Here is a 24491-nt window from a genome sequence, read left to right on the forward strand (position 1 = left end):
ACATAGTAAGCGACATTTTGGTTATTTTTGAGTTGCAAAGTAAAATGTGCCATCGTTCAAGTGAAATTGCCGTATCATACAATTTGCATTGGACTCAGTGAAGCCTTCTGAAATTGGTAAACACAGCACGAAAACAATTTATCTACAGTAATAACCTTCTTAATGAACTCTGAAATCAACAAAATGCCACTTTCCGCTGACTACAACTACTACCTTTATTCTTGTTTTTGTTTTTTTTTAAAATTACGTACATTTGTAATTTCCATATTCTGTGTATCTATTATACAATTTCCATAATTGTATAATTAATATATTAATTCATGTAGGACAGAAAAGCTGTTTTTTTAGTTGTATGTTCAGTGTAAAATAGACTGTAAGCTTAAATGTAACCCTACTACAAATAACAATAATAATAATAATAATAGATGGTTGTAACTTACGGCCTGTAAGTCATAGAAAACAGTAGTTTTCGTTATAAAATATCCCTACAATTTCACTATTCGAATTACATAAAACTCTTTGCGGAAGCCCCCCTTTCCCCCTGTGGTCGCCCTTGAACTGTAACCTTTCATTTTTTTTACGTAAACAATGTCGAAATAAGTTACTTTGTTCATGTAACGTGTATCGAAGTTAATAATAGTTGCAGCAACTTTTCTTTTGCGTTTTCGCAGGGAAGGACATTTCTCGCTGCGTGTGCTCTGCGTACAGTGAGATGCACAAGTATATCTCACCAAATTGCCCAAGACTATTTTCATTAAATTTTCTTTTGTATCCGGCATGTTCTTAAGGCGAAGAGGGACAGTTTCGCAACAGGTGTACAGTCACGGACACTTCTGGATTGTAACACTCCCATTGACTTTCAATGGTATCATTACAAGTCAGAAGTGTCCGTGACTGTACATTTAATTCAGTATCGGCGGAATGAGCACTGCTACTAAGGAAAACTCCACTACCATATAGGAGAGTATGAATTTCTCCCCTTGTTGCAAGTGGAAGCGGTTTTTTCAGTTTATTATTAACCAAGACACGATGCTTGGAAAATATGATAAGAATTTGCAGAATCCCATACTTTCCTTGTGGAGAAAAGAAATCGCACCATCTTCCAAGTTACGGCTAATCAAATAAGAGTTTCGACTTTTCCTATGACAAGTAAAATTTTAAACTTCTCCCCTCTTTCAGTTCGTGTGTTTTTCTACGCCATCGGAAGTTTTGTATTCTCAAGAAAACAAGTAAAATAATACGCCCGTATGCGTAACGTTTTCTCCACCTCCTACAACCATCCAACATTCGTTCTCTGTGTACTAGAAGCGTATGGAATGTTCAACTCACGATATTACCATCGAAGGTTAGAGTCCCGGGCTGCTCACGTGCGTTCCTTTGAGTGTTCTTTCATCAGTTTAATCATCATTCATTCTCGTCGTCGCGATTATTCTAAAGAAATGGAAGGAAATTGACTTAAAGTAAGAAAAATACCATGTAGCCTACCAGCTTGAGAGTATTGGGATAAATGCACTTAATTTTGGAGAAGGCTTCGAAGACTTTTAAAATGCTTTTCCAAAACTCTCCGCATTGCTTTTATTCCAATGTGGCAACCATTTTATGATTTATTGTTTACGGTAGAGTGCTATAATTATTAGTTCCTTCCCCTTGCTCGGTGAATTGTCTCCAGATTGCGTTGTGCCCGCGAGAGCAAATTCGTCATGCTTTGAAGTGACTTTGGGCTGAATCTGCTCTGCCAGATAAGCGTATGTACATTCTAGCAGCTTGCAATCGCTTGCCGATTAGATAAGAATCGACACCTTGCAGGCTGGGAGATTGAAATGACGCCACATTGCCTGCATCAGCCAATTATAAGGCGAGGGAGCTACGCAGCATATATTGTGAGAAATACTTATCTCGGCTATTCCGCAGTATACTCGTTATGTGAAGAGCCGGGAATTTCTCCAAGGTTATGAAGAAAGAAAAGTGGGATTATGATTTTCCCACGCCGAATTTGTCGTTTCTCCAATCAACAGTTTCAGTAGTAGCGGACTGATACTTTTTGAAATAACAGTGCACTTGCGAATGAAGCAACAGTGGAGATTTGGCACAGATATCCACGGGGCCACTCCATACAAAGGATTTAGATCGGGATCCCGGTAAAAACCGGCCTTAGGATACAAAATAGCGGTCATTTTTAAACATGGAGATGATTTTTTATAACGGTATTACAATAAAGGTATCTTTTCGTACATCGGTTTCGTTGAATTCGATGGAGCCTTTTCTCAGGACACCCAGATGTCAACCTCCCTACCACGTAGTACACCCCGGACTACATTTTGCAGACTAACTAGGCTCTGGCATCTGGACCTGCACCAATGAAAATTGGACTAAAATCATGGATCAAGTGAACAGAAGTGGTTGTCGCTGATTTTCGAGGGTGCTGAATACGAGTCAACCTGTAAAAATGTCGTAGCATTAATAATTGTCTTAAAATTAATATTTATGCATAATACACCCTTATTAATATTAAAATGGATAGTAATAACTAGAGAGCGGTATATGACGTATAGAATGTCCTAAAAAATGGGAAAAAAATTACGTAAAAAAATTCATAAAATGATCATTAAATTTCTTAGTTTCAGGTTAAAAATTGAAATGAGAAGGAAATTAAACAAAATGCAACCTGGCTTTAAAGAAAAGAATGAAAGAGGCACCAAATGATACCACAAAAAAAGGTAAAGTGTTCCCCTGTGCATAGCACCACGCCATGAAGGCGTATAGGGGGTGTGGGGGTAACGCCCCACACTTTCTTGATCCGGTCGTGAGTGGGGGTGATGTGATCAGCATCACGCCCCTGACCGCCTTTACCCCCCAGGGTTTCCCCCAGGTACCCATGTTATTCGACGCTGGGTAGGCGCCGGGGCCGCTTCCACCGTTAGAAAAGTTCCCGGATTTGAACTGGCCGGGGATCGAACCCAGGACCTTGAGCATGGTAGTCAGACGCGTTACCGACTGAGCCACCGCGGCCCAAATGATACCACATGCACATTCAATTAAAATATATGCAACGAGAATTTCCAATGGAAAAAAAAAAACAAATAATTTTAAAAATATTTAATGAAAAAATCGTATACACAGTGAATTGGTGTAAAATGCATTAATTCACTTTGGTGAAAAGACTCAAGAATATTACCAAAATGAAAGATGTGACAAAATATGACTAAACAATACACCGAATATTGCGAAAAATGACGGGAAAATGTCGAAAATCGGGGAAAATTACCTCAAACCTGAAAATTGGCAAAAAAAAAGCAAAAAAAATGCACTTTAAATTGTTTTATAATAAAATAAATTACTGCCTTGGTCAGCATATTTAGTTTTTCATATCATGGAAACAAGGCTTAATGGTGTCATAACTTTAAAATTACATTTTTTGGGTTCTAGACGAAGTGTAATATTGTGTATATTTAATGGGCATCGTGTCCGAGATGTCAGAAAAAAGATGACATTTCATCAACTTCCGCTCCCTAGTAAATAACATATTGCATGGAGTAAGATAGGCATAGTAAGTATCGTATCTTATGTATTCGAGATGTGTGAAGGGTGACTTTCGCTGAAGACGCCAAAATACCATCTCTTCCACGTAGTATACCCAGTACTGCATTTTGCAGACTAACGAGGCTCTGGCGCCTGGATCCTCTGTAGGACTTCTGTCGTCCATATGTGTTTGTGATTGTTTAGAGACTTTCATCTTATCATAATTTATCCTCATCCTCGCGATTAGCCAAAAGTGGCAGAAAAGCGAATAATCTAATTCAATAAATGTATTCGCGATCACTGTATTAAATCCAAGTTGCCAAAATAATGTAATTGTACAACTTGTTTGATATATTCAGTATGGCCGACAATATGACGTACGCAGGATTGTAAGGGTAGATATTACATAGGTGCGTTCTTAGGGGAGGAGAATGCACAATAAGATATTTCACAAGTACCATTTCTAACCTTAGTTTTAAAAGTTGTTCAGAGGCAAAAATGTTAATCGGGGTCCATTTTATTTATTTATTTATTGTATTTACCATCTTGGATTTTCCTCTTTACTACTTTCATTTGAAAATTTTGATTTTCTCAATTTCGGGAGGGCTGTTGTACCATCAGCTCCCCCATTCGTACGCCAGCGGTTGCTTAATATTTGTCCCCGTGGCGGAGTGCTTAGCACATCACGCTACGACGCCAGGGATCCCGGGTTCGAATCCCGATCTGGGCATGGATGTTTGCGAGTGTCCCATTCATCAATTTCATCACATCATTCAACACCATCTTTGCAAATTAGCCAATCATCTATCCATTACCAACAAATTAATAATAATAATCCGTTGCGCAACAGCCCATGAAGGGCCTAGGCATACCTACCGACTGCCGGCATACCCTACCACGCTTTCCTTCGTCACCTCTAAGCGTGGAGATCTTCAACCAGTATTGGAATAGTCGGGGGGTCAGCCAGACGTATCCCCAGCCGTTATAGTAGGTCTTCTCGACCGGATTACGCTCCCCAATTTCCTCACGATGGTGGGTTGCCACCGGCCCTATACGCAGGCCGAATAAATTCCGACCAGAGCCGGATTCGAACCTACGCCGTCCCGCAGCGAACGATCTCAAGACGAGGAGGACACCAACAAATTAGATCAGATAATATATCTAGAGGAATTACAACCAGATGTATTTACTGTAACTGAATATGGACTCAATGAAGAACAAACAGAATTCTGTAGGTTAAAGGGTACAAATTGATCTCATTCTTTACAAGAAAAGAGTTCAAAAGTGGTGGTATAGGCATATTCATTAAAGAAAAACTAATTGGATGGAAACAAATATACTGGTTAGAATCACAATGCACCGAAAAGGTCTTTGAAGTAGCAGCTGTGAAAATTGATTATGGGAAATTTATCTGTGAAGATAATAACCCTATACCGTTCTCCAAATACTGACTTACGGCTCTTTTAGCAAAAGCTAGAAATCATGTTAACAAAATCAAATTGTAAAATCATTATCCTGGGAGAGATTAACATTGACCTCCTCAAGAGCAATAATAAAAATACGGAATACATTGATCTCCTTAGGTCCTATGGACTCTCACAGATAATTAGATCCAACTAGAATAACATGTAACTCCGAAAGTCTAATAGATCATGTTATCACCAACCTCCCCTCTTGACACAATACAGGCAGAAGGGATATAAAAGTTAATATCGGAGCTCACAGCACAAATTGTTGAAGTTAGGAATACTCAAAGATTGCTTACTCTACAGAAAAGAGCAATACGGTATATGTTCAAAATACCAATTAGAAACTCATGTAGAGAATTATTTAGAGAAAATAAAATTATGACCATATATTCCCTATATAGTATTTAAAAAGTAATTGTGAATATGTACTAAAAAAACCGTAAATTAGATAAGAATTCGACCGTCCATCAGCACAACACACGTCAAAAAGAGAACTTCCACATGCAAGCACACAGACTTACTCTTTCAGACAAATCACCTCATGTTGCAAGAATAAAATACCATAACAAACTTCCCACACGCATCAAACAAATTACAGAAACTCACAAGAAACTGAAAGCAATTAAACAGTATTTAACAGATGTACCTCTATATAATCTCCATGAATTTTAATAGTTAAACTGGATTAGTAAATTGAAGCATTTAAATTCTTTTGATATTGTATGTCTCCTATATTTGGATTTTCTCTTTTACAAGTTTAGTATGTGACACTTATAACGGTTTATGTTTAATCCATATGATTTGTTTTGTATTTTTGTGTTTGCATTTTGTTGTCTTCATTGTAATCCTACTCCATTTGTGATATTTAGTATTGTATGACGTTTTCCACACCCATGGATACGGGTCTACGGAAATAAAAAATTTATTATTATTATAACACCAGGTGTGCAGGTGGATATCTGCATGTGTGCGTTTTATCTCTGCAGCATAAACGTCTTGTTATGCTTTGCCTTCAGGTCATTGCACCCGGAACTACTTTTCCATTTCGTAGGGAACGTGATACGCTAATCAACCAATCAGTAGGTGTCTGTCGGTATGGTCTACACTTATAGTAGCTGTAGGGTTTTTCCACGTTGTAGTACCCTTTTTCTACATATTAATACACCACAAACCAACTATGTTGGGTTAGGTTCATAGCGCATGCTGAAGTCTTCATTTGAATGTAGAGAAAAGAACGAAAACTTAAATAAATACTGTACCTTTCAGCCATAATGTTTCGCCAGAATAACCGAAGCTTGCTCAAAAAGTATAGTATAAAGTGCTGAAAGTTCAGAACTTATTTTCACATTTACCACTATTACTCCAAGTAATAAGTGGTTCCATGAGAAAGTTTAAAATTTCAAGAACTGTGATTTTTGTTTGTGAGAGGTCACACATCACCAACTTTGCAACTAATACCCCCCCTCCCCCTGCCTCTCAACGATTTGCTCGAGATGCGTATATATTTGCTATCTATATCTGTGTAAATGTTTTGCAATCTAAAAAAGTGTGCCAAATATTTGCTTATTATTTGTCAGTGGCGGCGATTGGTGGAGAAGGACAGTTGTCCACTTTGCTCCCGCACTATGCTAAACCTTATGTACCAAGGGAAAGTAAACTGTCTTTGGCCCCCAGTTTTGGAACCCAATCGCCGCCACTGTTTATTGTAGATTAATCCAAGTATGTACTAACAGTAAGATATAGTCAGTTATGACATGATTGCATTATTATTATTATATTTACTGTATTGGCAAATTAGATACTTAAAAAAAATATGCCATGCAATTCAACTACGAGACATGCTATCAAACATTGAAGTGATCAATAAATTAGTATACCTTATGTAGGAATTACGCCAAGGTGGAATATAACAGGTGGGTTCATTAGGCTCTTCATACATTCGGAAACGTGACATAGTTTGGTGGCATTTTTTCAGTGATCAAGAAATGAAAGTTTTTGAATTCGTTTTTAATTACCACTTCCCAATGAATATGAAAGTAAGTTAATGCATACGTCGCAAGGTTATTGCATAATTATAAATAACGTTACTCTTTATTTGGCCGCGTTAGCTCAGTCGGTCACGCGTCTGACTACCATGCTAAAGGTCCCGGGTTCGATCCCCGGCCGGTTCCCGGGAACTTTTCTAACGGAAGCGGCCCCGGCGTCCACCCTGCGTCGAATGACATTGGGTACCTGGGAGAAACCTTGGGGGGTAAAGGCGGTCAGGGGCGTGATGCTGATCACATCACACCCACTCACGACCGGATCAAGAAAGTGTGGAGCGTTACCCCCACACCCCCTATACGCCTTCATGGCGTGGTGCTAAGCACAGGGGAGCACTTTACCTTTTTTATTACTCTTTATTTGAAAAATAAGACATAATTATCTAAAGGTACGACGTATGTCGTAAATTACTTGGAATATGCTAATTTTTATTAGATGAGTCAGTTTCGCACTTTATGAATAAAGTTTTATTTTTCATTTCGTAAAGTTCTTTTAGCTGCCAAAGAGCCCCTCCTCTTTCCGAATTAGATTAAAATTGAAAATGGGAAATATCGTTGTACACTTCTGGTTTGTGCGGTCCCCGTGGCGGAGTGGTTAGCACATCGCACAACGACGCCAGGGGTCCCGGGTTCGAATCCCGGCCTGGGCATGGATGTTTGTGAGTGTCCATTCATTAATTTCATGTCATCACTCATCCCCCATCTTCGCAAATTAGCCAAAAGTGGCACAAAAAGCGAAGTAAAATAAATCAAATCAATCAAACCAATTGAAATCCATGGTCGTTGTTACAACCCAGACGTGTCCGTGTCTGTACATATACAATGTGTCCGAAAAGTAACTCAACTGAGATTTTGAACGTACGTAACTTTAGTACATGTATAGACATGAAACTCACACTGGTTATTAACTTTGTCTATGTGGATATTTATTGAACATTAAACCAGAAAATCACACACTACATGAACGTATGCCGAAAAATTCACAAAGGTATAAAAAAAGTTTTTGTACAAAGTAAAAACAAACATGAATAAAAGGCAGCTATGGAATCGCTTGGGAACGTTTTCGATGCGTATCGATGTTCTGTGCAGGTATTTATCGAATTAATAAATGAATTATAATTTTTTATTCATTTTATGCCTTACATATGATTTATTGGGTTTATTTATGCTATACAGTCACAAAAAAGTATGTTCTTTCGAAATTATGATGTGTAGTGGCAACATTGGTCTTGTCAGATCAAAGTGGAATGCATAAGTATTACCAAGCGAATTATCCATCACTATGCTTATTCTCTTCGTTCCAAGCGAATTGTCCATCACCATGCTTATTCTCTTCGTTTTATGCAGAGAGAGCTGCAAGCATTGAAACAAAATGCCAAATAAGCTGCTGACAACACCTCCATTCCTTAAAAACACATGCGATGCAAGAAAAGAAAATAATGAAAATGGTCATGGATAATTTGCCGAGCAATACTGTGCATTTCATTGTACCAGGTGTGCCCGACATCTGGCTATGTTAATGCCCAGATGAGCGAAAAGATGGGAAATTTATGGTACAAAAATATAGGTGACTTTTTTGTAAGATAAACAACAACATACGTAAAATCTCGTCACTTGAAAACATGTAGGGTGCAAGGGGAAAATAGTTGTGGACAAATTTCCGAGCAATACTGTACCTGTCCGTTCAGCGAGAATCTTAACTCATTAAAAATGATATTTTCCCATGTAACTGGCAACACTGTGAGAGTTGTCTTTTTCCGATGATGTCACCATGTGACTGACGTTCATTCTTCTGCAACTGCACTCTTCTGCCTTGTTACGTAAGCAGTAAGCAACTTTCTCTAAATATAGACGTAGGCCAAATCCTGGATGAAGAGGAAAGATATTTAACAGACATGAAATTTATCTCCAGAAAGCTCTGAATATAAACCTCATTGTTGCCAACTCGTTCACTGATAGATACCATGATTCTATACTTAGGCCTAATATAGGTTGGAAACTAACTCCTATACGCAGTTTACTAACTAAAATTAGCATATTACTATGCTTGAGTCGTCAAGAATGGCATTTTCTATACTGAATATATGCTATTGGCATTTATTTTTACTATGGGATAATATTGAAAAAGCGATAACATGTCATGGAAACAAATATGCCAGCAGAAGCGCTGTTAGATTGAAGTCATAGATCTTACCCCTTTTCCTTCAGATAATGCTGAATTTGTTTAGTTAGTTTTAACGTCCGCTTTATGGACAAAAGGCTAATCGGGACTGGTCCTACAGTTTCAAATTGGATTCAACCACTAGGTGCCTCGGTCGGGTATCGAACCCGGACCCCTTGATTACAAGGCAACAGCGTTACTACTGCAGTGAGGCCCGAAATGAGCAAAAATGTCAAGAAAAGTTGTTTATTTGTTTTCATGTTCTGTAAGCCCTCTGAAAGCTTAGCGATGACGCTTCTCTTCCTATACAGGTATGACTCACCGCATCCAACTCAAAAGCCTTCTTGGTCAAGCGCAGTATTTCGTCTTCTGTAAGTGCGGAATGTGGTTAGGTTAGGCTTGTCAGGTTTAAATCTCTTAGCATAAGTACACTACATTTAGCCTAATTAGAAAAGTATTTAGCCTGACGTCAGAAGACGAAATACGGCGCTTGACCAAGTGTGTTTTTTTAGTTGGGTGCGATAAATGAGACCCCCTCTACATAATATATGCAGGACATGCTGTGCCCACTCCCATGCACGTAGCCAAGGCTTAACCCCCCCGAAATACTACGAATGTTTCGTTGGAAAGAGTGTATAGCTAATGGTAATTAATTTTGCTTCGTTAGGAGGATTAAACATCCTGTGTAATAAGTAGTTTTACTCCTTAATTGTATGTTTACAGTTCTAATTTGATTTCCAATTGTCCATACGTTTTTCTTTTTTTTATTTATTTACTATTATATATTTTGTTTTCTTTTCTTTTTTCTTATTGGATATATCTACTGTTTGTAGGAAATGTGTGTCAACTATAGATATAGACTGTATTCCGACATACGCTGAACCTCGCCTGCTAAATAAAGATATAATAATAATTAGTTGTAATATACTGAGAAATTCATCTTCGGGGCTTGTACCCCACACTTTTTCGCCTTTAGATGGTAGGGGCGTGCGCCCTCCAGAAAATGTAGATCCTCCTATGGTTTGCTTAGTCTGCATTTTCGTAGATTAAGAAACTTTCTCCGTGGCGTGTGTGGCAGTATTGTAAGAAATGTGTACGTTACCTTTGAGTGGTCAATGAAAAACGCACTAACCAGTCAAGTAAATAGGAGTCCGTAACGAAAACCTTACTTAGTACATATCTGGGAAAGGTCCTTGTACTTGACTCTGTCTATTAGCGAAGATATTTCTGGGTCAAGAGCAAACATTCCTTCTTTATGATCTACCACACGATTCTTCGCGAAACTGAACGAGCCAATAGGATTCACAGAGTGAGGTCATATTATTGTTCACTTGTCCAATGACTCACGACCGATGATCTTGGGACGAAAAGGTCACGTCACGTTTCTTTTCTGCCTCGTGCGTGACAATGATAGAATGGCCATATCAAGAGACTAAGATTCGAATTTAGTAAATCTAGAAGTGTCCTGTACATAGGCATAGGCTTTGGAGAAGGTTAAGGTACTTTTTGACCCCATCCCCATGGGCGTCGGCGGGGGGGGGGGGGATTCGAACCGGTCGGTCAACCCCTCTGGAAATGTCCATCTACTGTTTCTCCATTTATGGCAATTTATAAACGAAGCACTTTATTTCACCTCATTTTGCATCATTGTTTAAAAATGACCTTGATATATGAATTTGGTACGAAACTTTCATAATTTGCAACACTGAAATTCTGTTAATTTGTAACTTTGGCACGTTTTGAAGCTTCGTATACTGCGTTTGCTGCTAATACTGCTACTAATGTAACTATTATGTAATCTTGGTTGCAACAAGTACTATATTATTCATATAGTAATAAACTTATTAGATGCTAAAATAAACTAAACTAAAACTGCAATTACTACTACTACTACTACTACTACTAAGTAGTAGTAATAATAATAATATAACAACATAATTTAAAATACCGATAATGCAATAATTTTTTAAAAAATGAAGCCCTCTTTGACAAACTTCTATGTCACTGGTCTGTATCACAATATTTTTAGGGGAGGGGGTGTCCTCGACATTTTCGATTCGACCCCCCTAGGAAAATTTCTGGCGACGCCCATGCCCACCCCTCTCAAGAAGGGCCAGTGACGTGCAATGTTCGACAGGTCAGGGCCACGTATCGTCACATATTTGCTCCCTACGAGTACAAAAGACTATTCTTAAAAGTTTTATTCCAAATAACTACAGGGTGAGTCATAAGTCTCCTTACAAAATATAGTTGCTTTTATACTGAAATCGTAATGAAAGCAACGTACTACTCTAAAATCTTGTTCTAAATATCCCATTTTTAAAACAAAAATGGCTACTTACGTATGTAACTGCTCGAAGTGGAAATGCCTATCTGGTGGTATGCTTGATCTAGTTTCGAGGGGGGATTCTTGAATGAGTGAACATACAACAGTACAGCCGGTGTGAGAGGAGGGGATGCCTATGAAAATTATCTTCGCTGGGCTAAGCTGAGGGGTGGGGCTTAGCCAATTTTCTTGATGAAAATTTTTTTGACGGGGGGATAATATCCTCCCACGTCTCCCCACTTCGAGTACTGACTTACTTTGTTTTTTTACAATGATTCTGTGATATGAAAATGTAAATTTATAAGCAAGTAATGTAAATTCCTCCAAGTGTCTTCTGTAATCACATGATTGTTGTGAGAGCAATGTGATTCATATCATTGCCGCCATTGTAAAATAATAATTAACTAACTCTCTAGCCTTCTTAAACCAGAAGGTTCATGGCTGCAGCAACACAGGCCTTCCACCTGTTCCTATCCTGAGCAAGAATAATTGCCTATTAAATACAAATAAAACTAGTGTAGAGTGGGATGCAGAAGTATTCCCAAGCAATTTGTCCACCACCATGTTTATTTATTCTCTTTGTCTTAGGAAACGGCAGCTTCAAGAACTGAAACAAAGCGCCAAAAAAGCTACTGACCACCAATGTACCTGCATACGTAAAATTCTATTCCTTAAAAATGATACAAGAGAAAAAATAATTAAAATAGTCATGGACATTTTGCCGAGCAATACTTGTGCATCCCATTGTACCACGGCAAAAAAATGTTTTTTTTTTATTATAGGACCCCCACCATGTGCCCTGTGCCCCCAACTACGACCGGCGCTTCTGCTTGTCGGAATGTATAGATATTGCCTTCCTGGGTGGAACTTTATAGCTTCAAGTTGACTGAACAGTAAAATTAATTTGGATTTTTTCCCAAACTGTTCCCACGTCAATGTTACAAAGCATGTACGTATGTGTAAACTGTTTACACATACGTACATGCTTTGTAACATTGACGTGGCTCTTTCAGTATGCAGATCTTTCACGCTGCATTTGATTTTTGTTTGTAATGTACTAGATAATAGCTCTCGATTCCTTTTCTCTTTTCAGCATTCGTCGTTGCCTATTCTTCAGGATTTGGGATCACAGCGGGAGCGCATCGCCTTTGGTCCCACAGAGCCTACAAAGCCAAATGGCCTCTCCGGTTGCTCCTGGTAATTCTCTTCACGATATCTGGCCAGGTGAGTCTAGCATGTTATTTTCGCCTATGGCTATTCTGGCTATTCCTAAATGTTGCCTGTTGTATAGGCATAGACATTTCTGGATTGTAGCAATCCCATTCAAAGTATATGGTGTTACAACCTAGAAGTGTCCGTGACTGTACGAAGCGATTCGACACTTTGATCATTGAGGCGAAGAGTGACAGCTTCGCACCAGGTATGGGGACCCATATCGTCGGAATGGGCACTGCTACTGAAAAAAAAAAAACTAGTACAAGAGAGTATGAATTTCTCCCCATGTAGCAAGTTGAAGAGTTTTTTTATTATCTAGAAATATGTTCCGAAACCAAGGGTCTCGGGAATAATAGGCTTAATTCAGGAAATGCATGTTACTTCTCTCTTCTTAAACTTTTGTCTTCTCGTTTAATGTCTAAGAAACTAAAAGTTAAAATATACAAAACAGTAATATTGCCTGTAGTATTATATGGCTGTGAAACTTGGTTCCTTACATTGAAAGAAGAACATAAATTGAGAGGGATGAGGAGACAGGTGAGTGGAGAAGGTTACATAATTTAGAACTACATAATTTGTATTCATGTCCAGATATTATTAGAATAATTAAATCAAGACAACTTAGGTGGGCAGGCAATGTGACACAAATGGGAGAGGAAAGAGGAGTTCACATGATTCTTGTTGGGAAACCTGATGGTAAGAGACCTATAGGAAGGCCAAGACGAAGATTGAGGGACAACGTTGAGATGGACCTAAAGGAAATCGGTAGAGATGGCAAAGAGTATATAGATCTTGCTCAAGATAGGGACAGATGGAGCTGCAGCCATGAACCTTCGGGTTTAAGAAGGTGTGTTAGTTAGTGTATTATTTTGAGTGGTAGTGTACATAAATCTTCTTTGTAATGTCATTTAAAGCCGTATGATCCCAATATAATACTTGCCTTCTAAAAAGTTCAAAGGAAATTAATAACCATGAATTATGCAACAAATGCTAATATTTTCATTACTTCATTTTAGTACTTGGTAAGTCTTTCGGGGGGTCCAGAACCCTGGACCCCCCCCTAAACACGTCCTTCCTGTCCTTCAAAGCCGTATGATCCCAATATCCTTGTCTTCCAATAAGTTAAGAGGAAATTATACAACAAATGTTGAACGAGTATATTTTCATTATTTAATTTCGTACTTAAATAAGTCTTTCGGGTGGGGAGGGGTCCGGACCCCCTGGATAAGTATTTACAGAATCCCATATAATCCCTCGAGACAGAGTATAGTTAATATTAGAACAGAATAACCAAATTTAAAATGAAAGACAATAAAAAAAAAAAACCCAGTTGTATTGGATATTCACTCATTTGGTGGATCTAATAGAAGTCTCCCCAAGGATATAATGATGGTAATGCTAATAATATAGTAGTAGTAATAATAATACATTTGAAATAAAATCGATTTTTTTATTCCTTTATAAGTCATTGCTGAATATAATTATCAACATCGTGAGAATAATTATTATTGTTATTTCTATTCAAAAATTTTTGACGGCTTAACCACCTTTACTAAAGTCTCATGTCACCACCCACTTCACATTCATAGAAAATAGTGTATAGTGTGCCATTTTTACACTTGCTAAGACCGATGCGTAAACCCGCCCCTGATCATTACAGCTTCTTTCTCGAAAATGGAAGAAGGAACAGCAATAAGATAGTCGTGAGAATGGTAGAACTTTCGCCTCATTTCTGCCATCCTTGCTCGAATCGTAAGTGACTTTCTGCACCGGGACAAACCGCAGAGGCAGATCACGCCTTGACTCGTCAGCAAGTCTTGTAATTGTAACCTCGACCTTGAACGCGGTGTCGTAACGTTCCTGCATTTAGCTCTTTTTTTTCTATTCATTCGCGTTATGTCAGATTACACAATTCGAATCCTTAATTACGAACAAACTTGCGACTAAAATGATAAGCTATATAAACAAGTCTCTAATCTGGGTCATTTTTGTTGATGAGCGGGTTCATTGACACACTGGTGTTTTTCAGTGAAAGTTTGTTGTCTCGCAACTCCTTTGGTGGTTTCCTTCCTGCAAGAAATTAGCACACGTCAGTAGGGGTGTGCGGGATCCCGGTAAGTCGGGACCGACTTCGGGAAATTACTTCCCGACTTTTCGGGATCCCGAACAGTCGGGAAATACCGAATGGCAATTTTAAAAGGTCGTTAATTTTCGACGTTTTCTGCATTGTTAGTTTCTGGAACTTATCGGAAATTATTCGTTTTTATTCCAGAAATGCAAAAACAATCACTCAAAGTGAAAATGACGTCTAGAATTCGAGATTTTCAGATCTTCGGGAAATGGCGAATATTTCCCGTCCAGAATGTCGGGATTTAAAAAAATTTCCGTCCCGACCAAAAAAAATCTGTCCCGCACACCCTTACACGTCACCAAAGGCGTTATTAAAATCAGTGTTTTTCTTTTAACTTTTAAAAGTAACTGTGATTGTAAAAATTATTTTTGCAATAGAAGAAACGTTATCAACAGCTACTTTAATACTTACTTTGCGACACGAAATTGTTAACTTGAAAATATGTAACGCAAGCAAAGGGCTAAGTTTGACAAGTCTGTTTCGAATTAGGTCTTCTCTGGATGCTAGGTGAAGGGATTTTCGTGGAATCACCTAAGACAAGGAAACTAGGCTTTCTTTCATCCATGGACGTCCGGAAGGGGGAGCCACGCCCCCGTGAAAAATATATATTTCACACACAATTTCATTTCAGTCACAGTAATTTGTTAATTATTATAAATTCGTTGAAGGAACATGATAATTTCAGTCTGAAATAGTGTTTTTTTGAGGGGGCATCACTATTATGTGAAAAAAAAATCCTGCGGACTTCCATGCTTTCATGCTAAATGTAAAACTTCAGTGTTGTGGGTGGATTCCAGTGTTGTGAGTGGATTCCTGCATTTATTTCGAAAGTGGTAGTCTAGATAGGAAGAAGTCATTGTCGAGGGAATGGATCTTGTTGAGCTTGGGATGAAGAGAAAGAAACAGGTTCAAATGAAATTGATGCTACCACATGTGAATTACCGTGTCCGGCATACAAACTATTTTTCGAATTGAAATCATTGAAGCAAAGACGACTCCTTGTCCCACCATTTTTTTATTTGTTGTAATAATATAAATATATGAAGACTTATATTATGTACCAGAAACATAAATAAAACACATTTTGTGTAATTTGTTTGCAAATTATTATTATTAGTAGTAGCAGCAGGAAGAGAAACAGTAGTAGTAGTAGTACTACTACTCACTATTCACTTCTATTCATTTGTGGTTGGCGTTCCGGCTATTGACTGAAACCACTGTAAGCACTGCCCCACCTATATCCAAATTCAAAAAGTAACAGAGTACCCCTCCCCCACCTAGGAAATTCCACTTTGAGCACTGGTGCTATGAACACACGTTTCCCTTGTTCTACATTTACAAACAGTAAGTTATTATAGGCACTTTTCCTGTAATCAAGGGGTCTCAGGTTAGATACCCGGTAGAGGCACACAGTGGTTCGGATCCCACCTTAAACTGTAGGTCCAGTCCCAATTAGCCTTGCTGTGTATAAAGTGGACTTAAAACACCCAACTCAATAATCAATTATTAGGCACTTTCTTGCCAACGATCAGGCCTGTAGCTAGAATTTATCTCCAGGGGCTTATGGGTTATTAGGGGGGGGGGTTGTAAAGCAATTTTCAAAAATTTAACAGTATCAAATGAAGGTAAAGTATGTGTGTGTGTTGGGGGGGGGGGGGTCATTAAGTTGATATAAAATTTAAAAATATCATACATATACAATTTTTTCTATCTCTTCTAAAACATATCTTGAAGTGTTAATTGGCTGCTAATGGCATCATCCCTTACTACACTCTCCATAAGGAATGTGGATAATGACGTGAAAGTCAGTTTCTGTCTATAAACGGGAGGCCGCAACAGGGGCAGCAAAGGTACAGATGAAGAAACTCCCCTATGAAAGCACTTTCTAAAGTCTAGATAATCTTGTAAATACTTGCCGTTACTTAAACTTTGACTCATAAAGGAGATGAATAAATATAATAGCTGCTGTTCACGTTCTGTGAATTCATTCCTCACCACATTGTGACCAAAATAATATCTGCTGTCTACATTTTACCTCTTCATTGCAAACAAATTGTACAAATATATTTTTTAACTTATGTTAATGGGGCTAAGGTCCTGCCAATAATCAATTTAACTGATCTTAGCTTCATTGTTTTTATGCAGCTTGTCTCTGTTGACTCGTTAATTTCTACTGTTCCAACTAAAAGATTGGTTGAGAACTATGGTTTGAAGAAGAGAATCCATAGGTTTACTGACCAACTCTCATCTCCAGGGTTCAGAATGAAGTGACTAATGATGATCACAGTCAGTGGCATGCCCATTGATTTTCGAAAGGAAGAGGGTTATGTATATTTTTTTGGTCATCACCCCTTATTTTTGCCATCTTTTCCTGCCTTTGACGTTGTTTTTTTTTTTGAGGAGTACTGGGCCAAAGGGAAGGTTATGAGACCCACCAATCCCTTGGGCACGCCAAGGATGACTATTTAAAGCTCAGGTAGTCAAAAATTTGAAAACATCTCTACATCATTGTGAAACAGCATGAAGACATAAGTGACAATTCTCAAGCTATTTTATAAGTGATTGTATAATAGTATTTCACGCATAAGAAGATGCTAACTTTCTTTGTGTTTATTTCCAGAGAGATGTATATACATGGGCTCTTGACCACAGGGTACACCACAAGTACAGCGAAACAGATGCTGATCCCCACAATGCAAAGCGTGGTTTCCTCTTCTCTCACGTCGGGTGGCTCGTCCTCACCCCGCATCCAGATGTGGTCCAGAAGAGAGAGGCTGTGGATATGAGTGATCTCGAGGATGACCCAATCATCATGTTCCAGAGAAAGTAGGTGTATAGACTGTAACATTTCTTTGTACCAGACTATATTTCGTAGTGAAAAAACTAGTATTTTGTAATGTTTTCTTTATATTATGTACATTTTTCTTCAGGGTAAGCCAGGATCTCTTAACACATTTAAATTATGTTAAAATAACACTAGATTGATACATTTAAGTTTTTGTTTTTCAGCCTTGGCAAGGACTCCCTTGAAGATTAGGGCTCTGCTAGACCTTTGGCGATGCAAGGGCAGCTCTTTGCAAATTTTTCTCTCCTTTCAAAAAACTGCTATGATATTCCAAATGTGAAAACTACATATGGTTAGAAATCCTTCTAGAGGATTCACATGAATCTTCATGTAGTTTTCTTTCACTGTTGTTTAGATATTCTTAATAGTTTCATCAGTGGCGTATGCTGAGTCTAAGACCTGGGCAATCTCACGATGACACCTGGTCCTAGGCTATGGAGGAAGGGAGAAGACTGGACCCATTCTTCACATATTCAAGGAAGCCACGTTGCCATCCCAACAGTAGTCAGGTTGCCAACTCCTAAGAGTTCAGGTTGCCAACTTCAGAATCGCAATTATCTTCTTTTTCAAATCAGCTTAATTCACACAGTTTCTAACAGATTTCTCTTCAGTATTTTACTTTCTAGGCTTCAGGCTTCACAGATAGCCTGGAATATACGCTCCTGAGTTTCATGGTTACATAAGCCTATGAAACTACTGATAATATTCTAGATTACAGCGAAAGCAAACCATATGAAGATTCACGTGAATACTCGAAAAGGAATTCTAAGCACATGTAATTTTTCAGATTTTGGAATATTAAAGTGGCTTTCTTGGAGAGGGGAAGAAAATTCATAAACAGCAGCTTAATTTTGAGGGGGCATAATTATACTGGGCCTAATTTTGAGGGGGCAGAACCAAACTTGGGCCTGATTTTGTGGGGGCAGAATCAGACTTGGGGCCTAATTTTGTGGGGGTAGAATCAAACCTGGGGCTTACCTTGGGGGAAGAAACCCGAAAAGTTTTCCATCCCATAAAAATAGCACCCAGGATTCTTTACTAAATAACTGTAATGTTTGCAAAATTACAAATATTACTCTTCATTACTTTGCTTGTACATTTTAATAAACTCTTAAAATTTTGGAGGGGCAAGCACCCCCCTCCCTTGCCCTTGCCAAGTTACACCTATGCAGTGATTTATCCACATACACCATTAACATTCCCAAAATTTTTGTTGTAAAGCCCTATTTGATGATCATTGTGGCACTGAATTTACTTTTTTTTACCTACAACAGTTTTGGAGGGGTATTAATGGTCAGTTCCAGGATTTGGCCCGGGAAGTTAGGGGAATTTATGAGCCAAGAGCTCGACCTAACGTTACCTGGTCTTACTTACCCGTTGCATTTACCAATGATCAGATACTTAATTTTTACTTCTTGTACATGAGGGAAACAAATATAGATTTTTAACATATTTAATTAATGAACAACTAAACCTAGCATACGTACATAAAAAGGATACACTTGTCACATGTAAACCGATACATTTCTCCAATTGCCAATTTAATCAAACAGGCACTTTTACCACACACACTTGTACAACTTCATGGTACCTCACTGTTCCGGGTTCGAACTCTTTTTATCATTACGCGAGTCTTAACACACTTCTGTACCGTATCACGGCTTCAACATTTTCTCTCCAACTGTCTGTAACAAATCTTTGCGGGTACTGTTGTCCTCCAACTATTTCCAGAAAACTGTAGGTTTTCAGTTGATCACGTGTCCCCATGGCCCAATGAAATCGTCGGGTGTCGTTTTGGCCAAACCATGAGAACAGCATTCCCTAGACGTTCTCTGGATCCTCCAGTTTCTGCCACAGGTGTTCTGAAATTAGTTCAGTGTTGATGGTAGCATTTAATGCAGCCATGCAAAAGTGCTTAGGTAACAGCCTTTCAGAACATGTAATAATCTATGTGGATGATCTTTGTATTAGAACAGACTTTTCAGGAGCACTTACAGAATTTACGCATTGTGTTTAATAAATTGTGTGACACTCACATGACAGTGAAACTGAGAAAAACATTTTTTGTAAAAAACAGATGAATTATTTGGTCCACCTGATTGACCAAGAGGGCATACATATTCATCCTGACAGAATACGTGCTATTGAGCAGCTCCCAAGGCCAAAAAACCTGAAACGGATACAAGTGATCAGAGCATTCTCCTGGCTGAGAAAGTTCGTGATGTGTTTCGCAGAGTTATGCAAGCCACTCACCGATCTATTAAAAAGATGGGGTAAATGGGGTGAAATCGAAGAAAACAGTTTTAACCGGATGAAGGAAGTAATAGCTACAAATGTGATGCTGCATCATCCCAACATGAATGAAAAGTTTTACATCCAATGTGATGCTTTCACTAAAGAGGATAATGAAGACGTATTATTGGAAGGGGATGAGAAGGCATGTCACGAAATATGTAGGCATGTCAGGAAATATGTGAACGACTGTGAGGCCTGTCAACGAGGAAATTCAAACAAAAGTAACAATCTTGGAAGAAAGCCAAAGTAAGCAAAGTAAACATTTATTGGAACTTACAAATGAAATTGAACAAATAGATGTGGGAATCCGCGAATGTTTTCAGTTAATACATCAAATTGAAAAACTAAATGAGCCACAAGATTCTCCACTAATGAACCCTCAATTCGATAACAACACTGCACATAAGTCAGCATGTGGATGTAGAAAGAATCGTATGGGTAATAAATATGAGAATATTAATAACAGGGATGTTCAACAGTTATGAGCGGTAACTAATCAAAGGGTTCACTGCGAGGAAACACGAAACAGATTTTGCACGTTAAGAAGGGGACAAGTGGCTTTCAGTGACGATGAGAAGTCTGTTGTTGATGCACCTTGCGGACAGGGCAGCGTGTACGGATTACCTTGCATCCAGTTCTTGCAGGACCTCGAAGAGTCATTCGAGCTATTGGGTGTTCCTGAGTCCGAGTATTTAAGATACATACCACTACTTTTGCAGGGGGTAGCAAAAAATTTGTGCATTCAGGTGAAGCACAGCATTGTCAATTATAAAACATTCAAATCAATGTTTCTTGCCACTTATCAGTCCAATTCGTGGAAATAGACTTTCCTGGCCAATGTTATGAGCGCTCGTTACCACAAGGAAAGCGGAAAAAACATGCTGAGTTACTTCTGGTCTCAAATTCATCTTCTTAACAATATTCAGCCAGACATGTCTGACCAGCAGAAGACTGTGGTTGTGGCCAATCAAATGCCAAATACAGTAAGAGAGGATTTATTGGTTCATCCATACACAGTTGAGACAAGGAGGCTACAAATGATTATCTGATGAAGAAACTCACATTAAGCAAGCGATCATAAGTTATCCAGAAATAGCCCATGTTTGTCAAATAGACTTTGATTTTTATGACGATTTAATGCAAGATGAAGAAAAATATACTTAGAATAATATGTCCATTCATTCCTCTAAAATTCCGATCAGACTGTCTGTCTCCGAAATTTCTACCCCATTGTCTAGTATTGTTTTGACCAAACCGTGGGAACAGAATCGGCTAGACGTTCTCTGGATCCTCCAGTTTCTGTCACACGTGTTTTGAAATTAGTTCAGTGGAGATGGACGGTGTCCAGTTGAAGGGATACAGGGCTCATTTGTAACTTCTCGCATTCCTTCGTCCTGGTCCCTTCTGGTGAGGGAAGAAACGTAGCCCACACAGAAAGAAACATAGTTCCCATCTTTCCAAAGGAAAGTGTCCAACGAATTGCTATATACCTTACCCTCGGATCACAATTATTCACTCTTTAAAAACATATACTGTAGTATGCAAGAGAAAAATTAATGAAAATGGTCATATACAATTTGTGCACCCCACTGTACATTGACATGTTCTTTCATCCAAAGAACATTATTTAATTAAAACACACACACACACATACAAATGATCATATGAAGACTTGCAGCATTCACTTGATGTCTCTCAGGGTATGGGTAATATCTGTGCTTTCGTTGCTCAGATAAAATCAGTCCAGTTTTCACTAAGAAAATTAAGTATATTTTACTTAGCAAAATAAATACTTATGTGCATAAATCCATTGGAGTCAAAGAAATAACATCATTTTACAATTCAGTTTAACTGCTATTTTAGAACTCTAAAGCCAGAACTAAAGACAAAGCCAGAACTAAAAACAAAACACAGTCATAATTCCCATGGAAACAGGTCTTGCAAGATATATACATACAGGTCAGTCACTACCCTGTGACATATCAGTAATAGGTCTAAATATTGAATAAACACAGAACTCAAGTGAAAGATAAAAAAGCTAACAATAAATATTTGTACAAGAGGAAAGGATGGGTCAACATATCCATCTGGTTGCCTGGTCAGGAAAATTTGATTGCTGAAGAGTTGATTCACAATTTTTAATTTGTAAAGCACAAAATAAATGCAAAAAGTGTAAAATTAACTTTGATTTAAGAAATAGTATAACTGTTTATGTCTGTCATTTTTTATTCATTATTTTTCCAGATACTACATTCCATTGTTTCTCATATTAGTGGTTTTCATTCCTGTGGCTGTTCCTTACTACTTCTGGGGAGAAAGTTTGTGGAATTCTTTCTTCGTCATGTTCAACTGGAGATTCTGCTTCACTTTAAACATTGCATTTTTTGTAAATAGCATTGCGCACATGTATGGCCAAAGACCATATGACAAGTAAGTTACTTTGCATTTTTTTATCTGAGTAATGTCTGTCATGGTACACAGAATGCAAGTGTGTTGCAGTAGGTACAGGAGGGGAGGGGATTTTAAAATTTGTGCCCCTGGGTTATCCTTTGTTTTTGCATTTCACCACAGAACACTAATACCACACACACACACACACACACACTAAAGGAAAAGAAACACAGTACATCAGTGCTCGAAGTGGAGAGATGGCATCCCCCCAACTAATTCACTTGCAATTGCATCCCGGAATGCTTTGGAGTCAGGGAAGATGCTTTATATATAACCAGGAAACTGATTTATATGTAAATACATATTTATGTATGAAGCTGAAACCAGTTATATTTTGTATTATATTTCCGCATCATGGCATATAGACTCGAAAAATTCAGTTCTTATTTTCCATATTTTTCCATATATTAGGTTTTGGCTCATATTTTACATATTTGTTATTTTTACATATTATTTCCATATTTCAGAACATTTCTTAACTAAAAACTCCATGGCGCCACAGCCCTCAAAGAGCCAGGGCTTCCAGAGTAGATTTTCATTGGGTGACGCATGGTCAGTGCATCTGATCCCATCGCTGCTGTTTTTCTGGTTTTCGTGACTGGAGCCCGCTACTTCTAACTTTCAAGTAGCTTCCTGATGTCCTCACAATGCTGGGTCTTGGCGGCTCCTAACGGAATGAAACCTGGGAAAGCTTGCATCAAAGACAAGAGCGTTAACCACTTGGCTACGCCGGAACCCACATTTCTCAACATGTACTCCATATTCACACAATAGCCATATGTTTCCATGTGACGTGAATTTCTTACAAATAAGACAAATTTGAAATATACTACTATTACATTTGCGCAGTTTTAGTCAATATAAATCCATTTTAAGAGACAGCAGAAGGAATTTCATGTTTGAACACTTACATCAAAATTTTGTAGTTCATTGTTTTGGAAATCGAAAATGAAAAAAACAAAACAAAAAAAACATTGTGTTGTTTTACTATTAATGTCAATGTAAGCGTGCAGTATTTTACATAGCTTGTGTATTGTCTTGTATTGTTAAAAAGGGAATATTTTTACAATTTTAAGCCCACATTCAACTCCATATTTTGGTGAAAATAACTAAATATGTATGTACATATTTAGCACATTTTAACTACATATAAATCTGTTCCCTGTATATAACATTCTTCAAATGAATTTTTACACTGAAAATTATTTTGAATAATTGGCTAATTTGAAGCTAAACTTCTGTAGGCTGATTGTATAACTACATGTGCAATTACTTAATATTTCTAGGAAAGAAAATGCATCAAATCACGTTTTGCTGGGCAACATTTTATCATCATCTTCCGCAACTGTTATTTCTGTTACCATGGCAACATCAATGTTGACCAGCACATAAATGTTATACAATTTGACATAGAATGCAAACGTTATTGAATATTGTACATCCACATTTGAATTTTAAAATACTTAATAATTATATATTGTACAAGGTCCAGTAACTAAACCTGATGGTTTAGTTACAAATAAAAACTGAACTCTTTCATGCAACGAAGTCAATTTAAAGCATGTTGTACCAGGGGTGCCCACAGGGGAGATTCATGAGGTGCCTGCATCATGGGAATTTTTTTTGGGGGGGGGGACAAGATTTTATAGTTTAGTTACAAATTTTGTTTATCTCCACACAAAAATGTGGGGGATTGTTTAGTTTGATTGACTTATCGATTTTTAGTTATGGTTATGAAGTACAGCTTTTCTACCTACCCGTGGGTGATCGCAGCAATGGAGTTGAAATAAAAAAACACCTCTTATGCCTTTAGAATCGGCTTGGAAAAGGTTGAGGGAGCGTCCTGTTATTAATACAAGGTTAGTCAAGCAGACAAACTGTCTGCTTGACCAGTTGTTATTGTCCACTTTTCGACCTTTCTATATTTGCCGGTATTTTATAAAATTCTAATCTCCATACCAGTTACAAGATTCTCTGCAGAATGCACAATGAGTGTCATAAGAATCATTAAAAACAGACTAAGTTCGTGCATGGCTG

At 38.0% G+C, this 24491-nt stretch overlaps 1 protein-coding gene across 3 annotated transcripts in view; it reads left to right on the plus strand.

Annotated features, from left to right (window-relative positions):
• Positions 1–24491, plus strand: part of LOC146003795 (acyl-CoA Delta-9 desaturase-like) — a 143274-nt gene that overhangs the window by 113010 nt on the left and 5773 nt on the right. For all 3 annotated transcript variants that reach the window (XM_083142213.1, XM_083142212.1, XM_083142214.1), the window contains exons 3-5: positions 12611–12741; positions 17484–17689; positions 22248–22433. In XM_083142213.1, the coding sequence (XP_082998339.1) occupies positions 12611–12741; positions 17484–17689; positions 22248–22433 (523 nt within the window). The remainder of the gene's footprint in view (positions 1–12610; positions 12742–17483; positions 17690–22247; positions 22434–24491) is intronic.

The sequence above is a fragment of the Lepisma saccharinum genome, chromosome 20, assembly GCF_977018435.1.
Source record: "Lepisma saccharinum chromosome 20, izLepSacc3.1, whole genome shotgun sequence".
Taxonomy (NCBI): Eukaryota; Metazoa; Arthropoda; class Insecta; order Zygentoma; family Lepismatidae; genus Lepisma; species Lepisma saccharinum.